We start from the raw sequence: 13,186 nt of genomic DNA on the forward strand, positions 1-13,186 counted from the left end.
GTAATGGGTGATACTGACTTCGGAGACCACAATCTCATTGTCAGTCGCATGAACTTAAAGACTCTTAGCCTAGGCCCTTAGGGTGCCCAAGAGTGATGCTTTCTATCTTAAGTTACTGATCCCCTGAACCCAGCTACATCATTTTCCCCTACTATGTATTTCCTGAAAATTTGCCCTGTCCCTGCATGATTTGGGAAGGGGCTACTACCTTTTTCAGCAAGAGACACTCTGTAGTTCTCCAAGAAGATGACTTTCAGCTTGCTTCCAACCACAGGGTCATTGTTCACCACATCTGCCACGGAGGTGATGAGCTTTATGATCATTTTGGCCATGTGATATCCTGGGGCAGCCTTGGGGAAGGACGTCAAACACACGGTGGGGAGGCAGCCGTGACGAAATGGACAAACGGCATGATATCAGGGCCCCCGCAGCCCCAGTGAAGAGAATCAACTTACTTTGCCACCGATTATGACTGTTCTGGGTACGAATAACTTCCTGGGGTCTTTTTTAATGCCTGGAAGAGATTTAGGAGTGGGTGGGCGGGAGGCGGGCGGGAGGCAGGCGCGGGCTCGGGCGGCGAGGCTCCCGCCTCCAGGGGGCGCTGCGGCCACGCGCCGACTCACGGTTGTACATTGTGATCACGTGCAGGCAGTTCAGGAGCTGCCGCTTGTACTCGTGGATCCGCTTCACGTGCACGTCGAACATGGACGAGGGGTTGATCTTCACTTTGTACTCCTTCTCCAGGAACTGGGAAAACTTCAGCTTGTTCTCCTGTGGAGACAGGGCGCCGTGCGGGAGCCCATTTGCCTCGGGCGCATCAGCTGGTCGGGGGGGCCTCACGCCCCCCAGGACTCGTGCCGCCCCAGGAATCCGCGCCGGGAAGCCTCACCTGCTTCGCGTTGGCGATTTCTCGGAGGAAGACGTCATCACCCAGGAAGCCTCGCAGCTTCGTCAGCTGGCTCAAATCTTTCACGTAGTCTTCCCCGATTTTCTTTCAGTTTAAAGAGGGGATTTGAGTCAGGGACGGCAGCGTGCCCACACGAACAGTCTGTGTCCGTCTGCGGTGGGTGCCTACAACAGGGTGGCCGACCTACCACACCGTGTGGGAAGAACCCTTTGCTAGTCTCCGAAATGCAGTTTCAGTGGCAGCGAGCGTTAAAAACAGGAGCCCTACCTAAAAGGGGTAACGCAGAACCCAGGTTCCACCAGCTGTTATGACCTTCGCTTACTAAATAGGGTCACCGTGTTCCATGTGTTGTGTCACAGGAGTACTGTTAGCCAGCCACGTAATTTGTGAACCCCCTGGTTAAAAATTAAGAATTTTGAGCCACCTGGGTGGCTCAGTTGTTAAGCATCTGCCTTCGGCTCAGGTCATGATCCCAGGATCCTGGGATCAAGCCCCACATCGGGCTCTGCGTGAAGCCTGCTTCTCCCTCTCCTACTCCCCCTGCTTGTGCTCCCTCTCTCGCTGTGTCTCTTTCTGTCACATAAATAATAAATGAAATCTTTAAAAAAATAAAATAAAAATTAAGACTTTAAGACTTTCGACAGGGCTACAGCAGAGAATTGGATCAAACAGGGAGCCTTATGGGACAGCACCCTTCACCTGCTGAGGGCTGACCCTGCTGTTGTTGCAGACCAGACTCACAAGTCAAAAGGGCCCTCGACCACCTCTCACTCTACATTCAGGCCTCCCCTGCCTTCCTCCTTACCTCTGCTATTAACTCTGCGAGCCCTGGGTTGCAGAGTAAGAGCCAGCGCCTTGGAGTGATCCCATTGGTTTTATTCTGAAATTTGTCTGGTTCTAACTCACTGAAGTCCTTGAATCTGGAGTTGGAAGAGACACGTCACTGAATTTGTCTGGAAGAGCAGGCTCCTGTTACATTCAAGAAGCCAAGTGTAGGCTTAGAGAGATTAAAGGTGGAGGGAGAGGTTGGCAGCAGCTACTGCTGTCATTTTAAACAGAGATTCATTTGCAATTCAACATTATAAGGAAAATTCCAAATCAAGTCACCTCTATACGATTTCCTGGCACTGACATATATACCAGACTTTTCAGCAGAATAGGGTTTTTTTTCCGCCTTCGCTCCTACATCTAGAATTAGGATGGTTCAGAGAGGAAGGCATTTTCTTTTTAAAAAGAAGGTTACTTGTATTGGAGAAAATAATTTTGCACATTTTGACAGGGCCTTTCTTCCCCAAACGCAACCCTGCCTTTACTAGCATCAGTACATTCATGGAGCAATGTTCGACCCACCACCTGAGGAATGGAGACTCACACTTGGGTCTTCACAATGTCTGAGTGGATTTTAGCTACGCCATTCACAGCATGGGAGCCCACAATGCAGAGATGGGCCATGTTGATCCTTTTGCCTCCTTCCTCTTCTATCAGAGACATCCTTCTCAGACGGTCGACATCTTTAGGAAACAAGGCCGCAATTCTCTGGCCAAGGGAAGAGAAAGGCCTTGCTGGCCACTCAGGTTTAAAGCAGTGTTGAGATAACATCATTCACTTCCCCAGCAAAATCTTTAATGGAGCAAATATGGAATTTCACTTCCACAGAAAGGGCGTGGGTTCACCCTGGGGAGATGCCATCTTCTATTTTAGTGTTTTCTAAAAGGTGTCTTTAACAGCGCCCCACCAAGTCTTGAATACTTTTGATGTATCTATGTCTGAAAGATGTTTGGGCCTCCAGTTTGGTGAGAGGGAACACGGCAGCCGCCCTTAACATCTCAAGACATCATTCTCAAAAGGGGTACGATTCTCAAAATGACTTACATCTAAATGCTTCTGATTTATCTCATAAATGATTTGCAAATGTCGAGGAAGCAACTTTTCCACCAGCTCTACAGGCCAGCGCTCCAGGGCCTCTGGGAGGACCGTGTGGTTGGTATATGCAAAGGTCTTCTTGGTGATCTCCCAGGCCTGAGGGAAGGGAGAAGAGTTAGCTGCTTCCCTGTGCAAGAAGCCTGCCCAGCAGGTGCTCACCCCATCACACAGGACCACATATTCCCTCAGCTCCTGCCAGTCTGCAACAGCACAGCTCGTCCACATAGTCGGACACACTCAATTCAACCAGGGTCCGAATCATCCAGAGACGGGGAATATGGTTTTCTTTTTTGGGTAGGGGGGAAGCAGCCATGTATAAAACTGTTTGATAAAACTGAAGACAACATACTGATAAGTCTTCTCTACTATCCTATCATGCCATTTATTAAAAGCAAAATCTGAGTGGGGCGCCTGGGCTCAGTGGGTTAAGCCTCTGCCTTCGGCTCAGGTCATGGTCTCAGGGTCCTGGGATCAAGCCCTGCATCAGGCTCTCTGCTCAGTGGGAAGCCTGCTTCCCCCTCTCTCTCTGCCTACTTGTGATCTCTCTCTCTCTCTCTCTCTCTGTCAAATAAATAAAATAAATTAAAAAAAATAAAATAAAAATAAAAAAATAAATAAAATCTTAAAGAATGTTAAAGAAAAAATCTGAGCAACACAAACAAGGAATGTTCTGAGAAAGTATGGAGTATGTTTAAAATTCTGATTTGCAAACTGGTGGGGACACTTATAACTTGCCATCTTCTGAGGTTGGAGAATTTAATTTAGAATCCTTTAAGACTCACACAAAAAAATCCTTTTAGACCCAGTCCATCTGAGCTGGGTGCCATTAGCAATGTATTTACTTTCTTAGTCTTCCTCCCCATAGAGCAGTAAGGACAGAGAAATGTTAGCACTGGGCAGACTATCTTTGCTCATTGGAAGTTAGCAACAGGAACTTATTTTGAAAAACTGTAAAGGGAGCTTTGGGGAAAATCTCTGAACCATAGATATACTATTTAATTAAAGGAAAAGGAAGCCAAACTATCCAGACCTTGGACCAGGGCAGTTTTTCAATATCCACAAAAATCCTCATCAGCTCAGGGATGGCGAGTGCAGGGTGCGTGTCATTCAGCTGGATGGCAACCTGTATGAGGAAAAGGCATCAGTGAGCAGGGGACGGATGGCCTGGGGTAAGGTCTTCCTTACCCTCACGCGCGCCTGCACAAAGCAGCAAACAGAATGCCCACCCTGGGCGAGGCGCTTTAAGTATATGGCACCTACTCAACGTTTTTAGCCCTGAGAAAGAGGAGTACATCTGATAGGAAGTCCTGCTCCCTCACTGTCTCTGTCCGTGTTTGCAGACTGAATACTCGCCTGGTCTGGAAAGGCATCAAACGCAGTTTTGGCGCTGTCCGTGGAGCCAAACTTGGAGGCTTTGAAACGTCGGATGACATCTTGCAAGGTCGCGGCCACCACAAAGTACTCCTGCTTCAACCTCAGCTCCTTCCCTTCGAAAAACTTCAAGCCAGAGAGACAGAGTGAGAGTGGTTCACTTGTGTGGCATGGCCAAAATATGCCAGGGATCTCCTGCCCAGAGAACTTCAAGACGAAAGCTCATAGAACATCTGGCGGAAGAGGACAGGTTGAAGGCCAAGCATCAGACTTTGCTCTTTCCTGAAGTGTAAAGGGCTTTAAAGAAGGTGTACAGATACAGGATAAAGGGAATGGAGACAAGACAACAGCAACAACCTTTCTGAAACTGAAAAATAGATGCATGAGTGGTAACTGGGCCAGAAGACCCAGGAAAACTGGATCCTGACCTGCTAGAAAAGAAGGGCCAAAGAACAACTAAATTAATGCTCCAAAGCTCCTAAAGGATCAGGACTTGGCAGCACTGGTGCCTTTGGAAGTAGGGGAAAAGATGCGGTGAAAGGTTAGTTGTGAGCCTAACTAAGCAGGAGTTAGCCTCAGACTTCACTGCTAGAACGCCCCAGCTGAGCAATCTCTTCCCCCAACGCAGGCAGAAGCCTGATGTGTATTCTCTGGAGGTCTCTGGGCTGGAGGGAGACAGGAAGTCGAAAGCAGGGGTACCACCCTGTACTGAAAATGGGGGGGAAGGGATTTAAAGGGAAGTTTATGTGCTGAATTGTTGAGACTCTGAGCCTTCTTCTCCCAACCAAATTTCAGAACCCAGGCAGCAGTTATCACTTCCGCTAGGAAGGAAGCTGCAAGGGGCTTCTCTTGGAGGTGAGAAAGGTTACAGCAAACAGTCCGGAACAGTGGGGGCCTCAGGTGAGATCATGGAGGGTGCGTCCGAGAATGCATGACCACATCTTTGAGGAACCTGGGGAGAACATCTAAGATTCTGCACTTTTCTTATAGGTGATCAGAAGACCTTAAGGAGCTTTAAGCAAGGCAAAAATAACTAGCTGCAGAGGGGTAACAGTTGAAAGATTCCTGGAAGAGGGACTCATGCCTGGAGGAGGGCTATGGCCAAGTTGGGGAGAGTGAATGAGTTTGTTTTTGTAATTATGGTATAAAACTGATTTATCAACTTGTACTTAAAAACAGGCATGACCCTGACAGCTATCTTTTACTCAATGAATTCAGTTAACTTTGCACCCCATGCTAACCTTGTGTCCCCTGTGAATTGCTGTAGATGGTTATTTCCATGTAAAGTTAGGTTTGGTCCTTACTGAGGACAGGAGGATGAATTTCAAGCCCCTTCCAGTTAAATAATTTTGCAGGCTGGGTTAGGCTAGGCAGTGCTTGGAAGAATTCTTACTCTAACTGACCACGAAACAAAAAGACTTTTTGCTTTTGGGTCAAAGACTTTTCTGACCTGTACTGAAGTCACCATGTCCCTCTCAAAGGGCAAAATAACATACAGCATTAAGTTTCTGAAAATGCTGCAGCAAACTTCATCCGCTATTGAGACAACGGTTTACAACTAAGTGGACGCCTAGTCTTAAGGACCATTTATGTCCTCATCTCCCAATCCTTGTTTGGTGCCATCTTTGCAGAGCAGATTACTAATCTGGTTGTTTTTGAGACTTATTATTAAAAGGACAATCATTACAGCGTCAAGAAGGTAATTTTACCCACATATAAGATAGAGCTAAGTATATTTAAACCAACTTAGAATCCCTGGCGTTCATCTGTGATGCAGTTCCAAGTTAAATTATTATTGTTTTAATTTTAGCTAAGCTATTTTTAGTGTAAAATTAGGAGTAATAACTCATGAGAAAAAATTTCAAGAGATGAATAAGTGGCATAAGAAACAAGTGTTTGCTCCTTTGCTCCTGGGTCTGCTCTGAGGTCCAGACCCCAACTCGCCTGAATGTAGAAGGCTGGGAAGAGCCTGTCAGCAAGGGGAAGAGGCCAGGCAGGAAACCTACAGGGGCTTCTGACTCTGTGGAAGAAACTTCTGTTGAAACAGTAATTCACCAGTGCTCCACTTCATCTTTTATATCTAGGTTTTGTTTTGAAATTTGTGAGGTCACCGGTGAAGGGCAAAATACCAATTCTGACTTCATGTCTTTTACAAATATGTTTTCCTTACTTGGGGGCAGGGGAAATCTAGACAATTCAGGAAGAGATATGGAGATTATTGTGCACTGAAGAATAAAAAAATCAGTACTGAAGATGCGCTTTATGGGCTACAGAAAAGTGCTTCTGAAATAGGCTGCTTCTGTTTCTGCTGCGAGAGCAAGCTTCACCACTCACGTTATCATTGGGATAGAGGACCCGGGAGATGTTCTCGGCCAGATTTCGGTCCAACACAGCCTGAATGTAGTCTCCAACATTAACTGAGGGGAAGGTTAGAAAAATGAATAAGTAGACAAGCCAGCCACTGTTATCAAAGCCCCTTGACCTCACCTGATGCTTGCTGCTTGCCAGATGAATGTGGGGATTCCTACAACTCCTGAAAATCCAAAAGGATTTCCACAACTGTCCATGCTGTGATCCTCATGAGAGTCCGAGAGGGCCAGACAGAAGGACTGCTTTTAAAATGTCCTCCATGCGTGCTCCGTAAAATGTCTGCTCACTGGAAAGTTCTGATCAGAAACTCAAGGCTTTTCTCTCAAGCTCAATTTGATACTAACTAGTGATCAGAAAGATTATACACACACACACACACACACACCCTGACACAGAGACCATTTATGTCCTGGTCCCCGAGATCCTTGTTGTGTGTCCTCTTTCAGAGCTGGTACTGATCTGTTTACCTCTGAGATCAAAAAGATTAAACACACACACACACACACCTCCATGAGAGCCCAGGCTGTACTCACAGTCTCTGAGGTTAAAGTCATTGGGCGCCCGAGCCGACCAGAGTCGCATGGTGTTGACGGTGTTATTCATATACCCAGGCACTGGGGTGTCATATGGCAGAGCCAGGACCACCTGTGGGGTTAAACCGAAGCAGCTGCTCAGTTTCCCATGTGTGGTGACACAGGCTGAACAGTGGGCTGGGACACAGCAAGGGATTCTGTTCTTGACTCCATCACAGACTCAGACTGTGGGACGCCTAAACCAAGATGGAAGGTCCTAGGTCTGGGGGTGGGGAGGTTCTGATGGGCCATGTGGTGCCTCCTCCCACTGGAGCAATCTGGGTGCTTGGAACCATCTAGACTGAGGGTCCACTCTGTCATCCCCATGCTGATCACCCTATGTCCCTTGTCCTGATCTGGCTGCCACTCTTTCATGCTTCAGTTAAGCCACTGTTCTGAGAATAATAAAATATGACATGCCAAGTGACAAATGTGAATCTGTTGCCATTACAAAATAGTAATCAGGGTAAGTTTAGTGTAGGTAATTCAGTGATCTGATTTCAAATACGGTGAAAATGATTGGAACGAAAATATATGAAGATAGATTATAGAGGATGTTGGAAGTGCTATGGGAGATTTTTCGAAGTTGCATGAAGAAGAGTTAATTTAGTGGTCTGACAAATCAGCTGATAATTAGCTGAGATGGGTTTAAGAGGTGAGCTTCGGAAACTCTAGCTCAGTCTTTGTGACAGTCATTGAGACAGAGAAGAATAGGAAGATAACTGTGTTGCCGGTGAATTTAAAGTGTATGTGGGAAAAGACTCACTTGTATTCCCTGCCTCATCAGTCAAGCTCGAAGGAAGGGGAATGACAGACAGCTTGTACTGGAGGGCACCAGAGATCATCTCGTGCAATCCACTCATTTTAGACATGAGAGGAATGAGGCGGAGAGAGAAGTGACTTACCCACAGTCACAGTCAGTGGCAGGGTTGAAACCTACATTGATCTCTTTAATGTGGTTTGCTGAATTATGAGCGAATGAAGCATTATAGCCAGGGTCAGTCAGTCATATATATTCAGTCATGCTTCCGTGAGTACCATGACCTCGAAGTAATCACCCTTCTTTAAATACCTCTGACTGGGAAATAAAGGTCTCTGGAGATTTTTAAAGCACATTGTGATCCATCAGGAAAAGGTGTTTGCAGAGTGGGAGTGAGTCTGGGTGTAAAAATAATTTGTCCTTCTGATCCTTGAAGTGTAACTGAGGAAGCTAGGGAGACATAGAGCTCGGATGTCCCTTTAGAGAACGTCTGGCAGAACTTGCCGCCTGAGAGCTCGAGTCCCGCTGAGTCGAGGCTGTGCTTTCTTAGGGAGGCTCCCGGTATGGTGGGATCTTGAGAGCTAGGACTTTTCTCATGAGCAGTCTTCAATCTCAGGCCCCATCAGCGGGGCTGCTCGCTCTGAGTTTCAGGGCCCGCGGAGGTTCCTCCTGACATCCTCCTTCTTTCCCCTTTTCTCTTCATAGGTGCCACGCCTCCTCCTCTTCCCCTCCACTCTGTCATTCACAGGCCTTGCCCCGATATCACACCTACACTTCTAATTCTCTCTGGTATCTGTTTCCCAGAGGACCTGAGCAGACACATGAATGAAACGGATTGCTCAGTTTATTGGTATCTGCCCAAGGCGTGTGCACACCGTGCCGGTCCTCATGCCCTCTGACCTCACCAGCTATAGACCTGGGGCTGACTTGGGCGACGGCTTCCAGAAATCCCGCCTTGGGGCAGCTCACCTTATATTCCATCTGCCCTGTAACATTGCCTTTGTGGGCACAGAAAAATATACTGTCTCTAACTGAATTTCTGGATATATTATGAAAATGTGTAGAGGTGCTCTGTAAATACGAGGTAGCTCAACAGTGGGACCTCATGTAAACAGAATATTTCCAGGATTGGTTGTGTAAACTGCATACGTTTAAATAGCTCAAAAGTCACTGGAAGTTTTAGACACCAAAACCTATACCAAATACTAGTTTAATGCCAAACACATGTGAATTCTTTGGGCATATTAACAATTGATTTGTTTGAAGCTCTCTTGACTGTCTTTGTAACCAACTGCAACTGAGATTGTGTTCTGTTGTTTAACCAAATTTAGAAAAAGAGAAAGAGAAACTTACCTTAAAATTACAGTCTTCGTTTATGCCTTTTACTATTATACCATAATGACCTACTGTAGCTTCTGATCTGCTATTTCCTACACTGAACAAATTCATCCTCAGATAGAAAAATCATTTTTAAATAGTCTTATTTTTCTGAACTGTGAAGAGCTCTATGTGGATTAGCAGAATAAATTATCAGTTTAAAAAGTCAACTATAAAATGGGTCTTGGTTCTTCTAAAATAAAATAAAGCATCTATTCATGGGGCATAATCCACAAACCAACTGAATTTAGCACTGCAGTACTGAATTTCACTCACAGCTTTGCCAGCTAAAAATATTAACTTACTCTTTACCATTTACTTTAAGCTTTTAAAGAATGGCCGGTCACATATCCCTCCCAGCCCGAGATCATATTCATTAATATCTCAACTGGAGCCTCCAAAAGATTGGACAAGGCAGTCTAGTAATGAATAGGGGTTGTTTGTCAGCAAGTAAGAAGACAGCAGAGCACACAGCGTCACTGAGGTGCTGAGAAGTGAACTGGTCAGCAACAAGGTAACGCTCACATCTGGTGGCAGGATAAATACCCAGCCATGAAGTAAGCCCACTTGGACTGACACCAGCATGATTTCTCTAGAAGTGATTCTGCACAGAAGAACAAAACATTTTGCAATATTTTGTACTATTTTTCTTGACTTTGCAATGAATAAAATTTTTCACAGTCCTTTCAATAAATACTTTGGTTTTAAAATATTTACCCCTGAGAACTCCCAAGTAAATGTATCTATGGCAGCAAGGTAAGGAAGAACATTTACATTTATTTAATCTTGGTATCAAAAACTTTATATAAAACTGGAGAGCTAAGCCTACTAGGATTATAGCATTGATTAATCTCTGATAAAGCTGTTTACAAAATGACCCTGATAAGTCACTTGACCTTGGGGAAGTCACTTGTCTCTTGGTCTCAGCTCCCTTGTTTCGCAAGAGTGGGTTCATTAGGAGAAGGAACAGAACTACGGACAAAAACATACTCTATCCTTCACTACACAATATACTACCCTCAATATCATATGCATATCATCCTCAGTGCCGTGGATTCCCCGTGCTCTACTGTACAAAATGCTCAGCATGAGAACGCTTCCAATACCTGGGTGTCGACCCATTTGGTCCCAGTGTTGGTGTGCTCTACTTTTCCATAGAAGTGCACCGGCAGCATGAACTCGGGTCGGGCCTTCTCCCAGGGGTTTCCATGTCTGAGCCAATCATCTGCCTCTTCCACCTACAAAAAGGACACAGCTGAGAATCTATTTTTCGGGAGATATGGACCTTCCATTATCTCAAGTCAAAAGTCAAATCATATTGAATCAAAATATCTTTGACTAACTCAACGCAAGAATACTGTTTTGGTAAGAGAGGTCATTGATTCTGCTGAACTCAGTTCACCTATGTTAGGGTACTGCAACCTAAATCAACAACAATCACACCTGTCAATACATAGTACTGCATTTAATTCTCACAGCATAACCCTGTAGGATGCAACTATGATTTTTTCCTTTTTAAAGAAGTGGAAATTGGAACTTGCTCAAAGTCACACAGATAGTAAATGGCACCGCTGAGTTTTAACCTTAGGGTTGCGGGTTATAGGCCTGTTTTTTTTTTTTTTTTAATTCATTTATTTGACAGAGAGAGAGATCACAAGTAGGCAGAGAGGCAGGCAGAGAGAGAGAGGGAAGCAGGTTCCCCACTGAGCAGAGACTCAATCCCAGGACCCTGAGATCATGACCTGATCTAGGCCTGTGTCTTAACATCTGTGAATACAACTGTCCAGCTCGGGCGACCAAGAGAGGCCATCTAGGAATGTTTATAGTTGGATACCTGGACCTGAAGGTTTCTACATGATGGTTTCTGTCAAGATTCTTTTGCCTAGAATGCACAGACCAGTTAAGGAATACCACTCATAGAAAGCTCTCTCTCTCTTAAGATTTTATTCATTTATTTGACAGGGAGAGACAAAGAGAGAGCGAGACTGAGAGCACAAGCAGGGGGAGCAGGAGAGGGAGGAGCAGGCCCCCCCCACTGACCAGGGAGCCTGACGTGGGGCTCAATCCCAGGACCCTGGCTGAACTGTACAGATACAAGACACTATTACATTTTATGGTCTTTGTTTAATTTAATCCCTTTAGTAATTTTGATCTGATAATGAACTATTAATTATGGTTCATTTTGAAAATAATATATACTAATATGTCAGGAATTTATTTTATTGACAATTTCAACATTTTCCCATATGCTTATGTTAATTTATAACCACATATTTCTCATAAAAATTTTAAAATCATAGTTTGTATTTAGGGTATTCTGTACATCCAATGAATTTTGGTTTGCAATAAACAAACATGCCAACACAAAACCAACAAAAAGAACACAATGGAGAGGGGAATGTACTTTTAAAGTAAAGACATTATCAGTGAAAGCTTTAAAATATTACATATACGTTAAAAAATGCAATTGTGTTTGGACAAGAAAGGAGAGGTGAGGGCTTTGGGGACAAAGTACTCTTGTGAGACAGATTACCCCAAATCTTGTTATTTTACTTATCTGATTTCTCACTTTCCCCTCTTAGAAAAGATAGCTTTAGTTTAAGAAAATTTTGTTTATGAATTCTCAGGTGGTTTTATGACCACCACCTAAATACGAATGCATTGCCTGCCCTGGGCATAGAGTGGAGACAAAGACACACAGCTACTCTGTTTTGAGATATCAGAGAAAACACTGAAGTCAACAGACAGACAAGGAAATACACATGCATTTATTCCAACATTGATCATGACTTTATGTCCAGAAAGCCAGTGAGCTACCCATTAACATTAAGTTCCAACATAGTGGTGAATGAAAAGGGGACTCATAGAAACGACATCTGTAAACAGTAGATCTGGGAGTCAGAGAGACACGGGAGGCAGGAGGCTGACTCACAGGCAGGGGGAAGCCTAGCAAAGGCTGGAGCGAGGTTTGAGCGAATCAACTGATCCAGTCTTGTTAAAATGCAGAGACTCAGGCAGTCTGGGGAGCAGTCTGAAATTCTGCATTTTTAACATGTCCCCAGGGGGTACACATGGTGATAAAGCCAGTAGCTGCAACTCAAAATGTAAACTTCTGCTAATCTAACCAGAAAGAGAACAACAAAAAATAAAACAAAAACAACATGGAAACGGCGGAATTTCATCAGCTGTTAAGCTTTGGTGAAGTCAGAGTCCACTAGCTTGTGTTAATAACTAGAAACTCCACACAAATAAATGAGAATATCCACAGAGGATCAAAACATCCTGACACAAAACAACTTTCTACCGCTCTTAGGCAAGGGCGGTGAGGTTTTCAGATGCTGGTCGGTGTGAACACTGCTTCCTGTAACAGGAAGACACTTCATTTCAGCACTCGGGATTGTTGTAAAACACGCCTGAAGATACGCACGAACGGGACAAGGAGGCAGAAAAGCTTTCCTCTCAAAAACCATGTGTTCAGGAGAGCTGACAACACATTTTCTGCTGTCCTCTGGGCTTGCCACCACCGGCCCCCTCCCATGCCGGTCAGAAGCTGCGTTTGCCCTTTTGAGGGTACGCAAAGCGACAAGACACCGGTCAGCAGATCACTCTTAATGCCATTAAGTGTTGCTCTGGCTGACTTCGACCTGACTGGGGTAACTCGTTCTGTAGGAAGACAGAACTCCTAGCTTGCTGTTCTTTATTTTGAGTCTCTTCCTGATTTAGCAAGGAACCAGATTATAATTCCCCCGATTTCACAAAGCTTGTTTTTCAGGTAAAGAAAAATGGTTCACTACCACAAACTGGTCTGGTCTGAGCAGATCAGAGGAGAAAAGAGAACTGCCCGCCCCCCCCCCCCCGCCACCCTTAGTAAAGCCACGGAAGCTGCAGGATGATGATAAACGTCTT

General features: G+C 44.9%; 1 protein-coding gene across 2 annotated transcripts in view; it reads right to left on the reverse strand.

Annotated features, from left to right (window-relative positions):
* Positions 1-13,186, reverse strand: part of PYGL (glycogen phosphorylase L) — a 45,051-nt gene that overhangs the window by 16,286 nt on the left and 15,579 nt on the right. For both annotated transcript variants that reach the window (XM_080807908.1, XM_080807909.1), the window contains exons 5-16: positions 10,387-10,518; positions 7,105-7,216; positions 6,536-6,618; positions 4,184-4,327; positions 3,861-3,953; positions 2,780-2,926; positions 2,280-2,443; positions 1,713-1,827; positions 890-991; positions 624-771; positions 456-514; positions 209-350 (exon numbers count right to left, since the gene is read on the reverse strand). In XM_080807908.1, the coding sequence (XP_080664034.1) occupies positions 209-350; positions 456-514; positions 624-771; positions 890-991; positions 1,713-1,827; positions 2,280-2,443; positions 2,780-2,926; positions 3,861-3,953; positions 4,184-4,327; positions 6,536-6,618; positions 7,105-7,216; positions 10,387-10,518 (1,441 nt within the window). The remainder of the gene's footprint in view (positions 1-208; positions 351-455; positions 515-623; positions 772-889; positions 992-1,712; positions 1,828-2,279; positions 2,444-2,779; positions 2,927-3,860; positions 3,954-4,183; positions 4,328-6,535; positions 6,619-7,104; positions 7,217-10,386; positions 10,519-13,186) is intronic.

This window comes from Martes martes (genome assembly GCF_963455335.1).
Source record: "Martes martes genome assembly, chromosome: 7".
Taxonomy (NCBI): Eukaryota; Metazoa; Chordata; class Mammalia; order Carnivora; family Mustelidae; genus Martes; species Martes martes.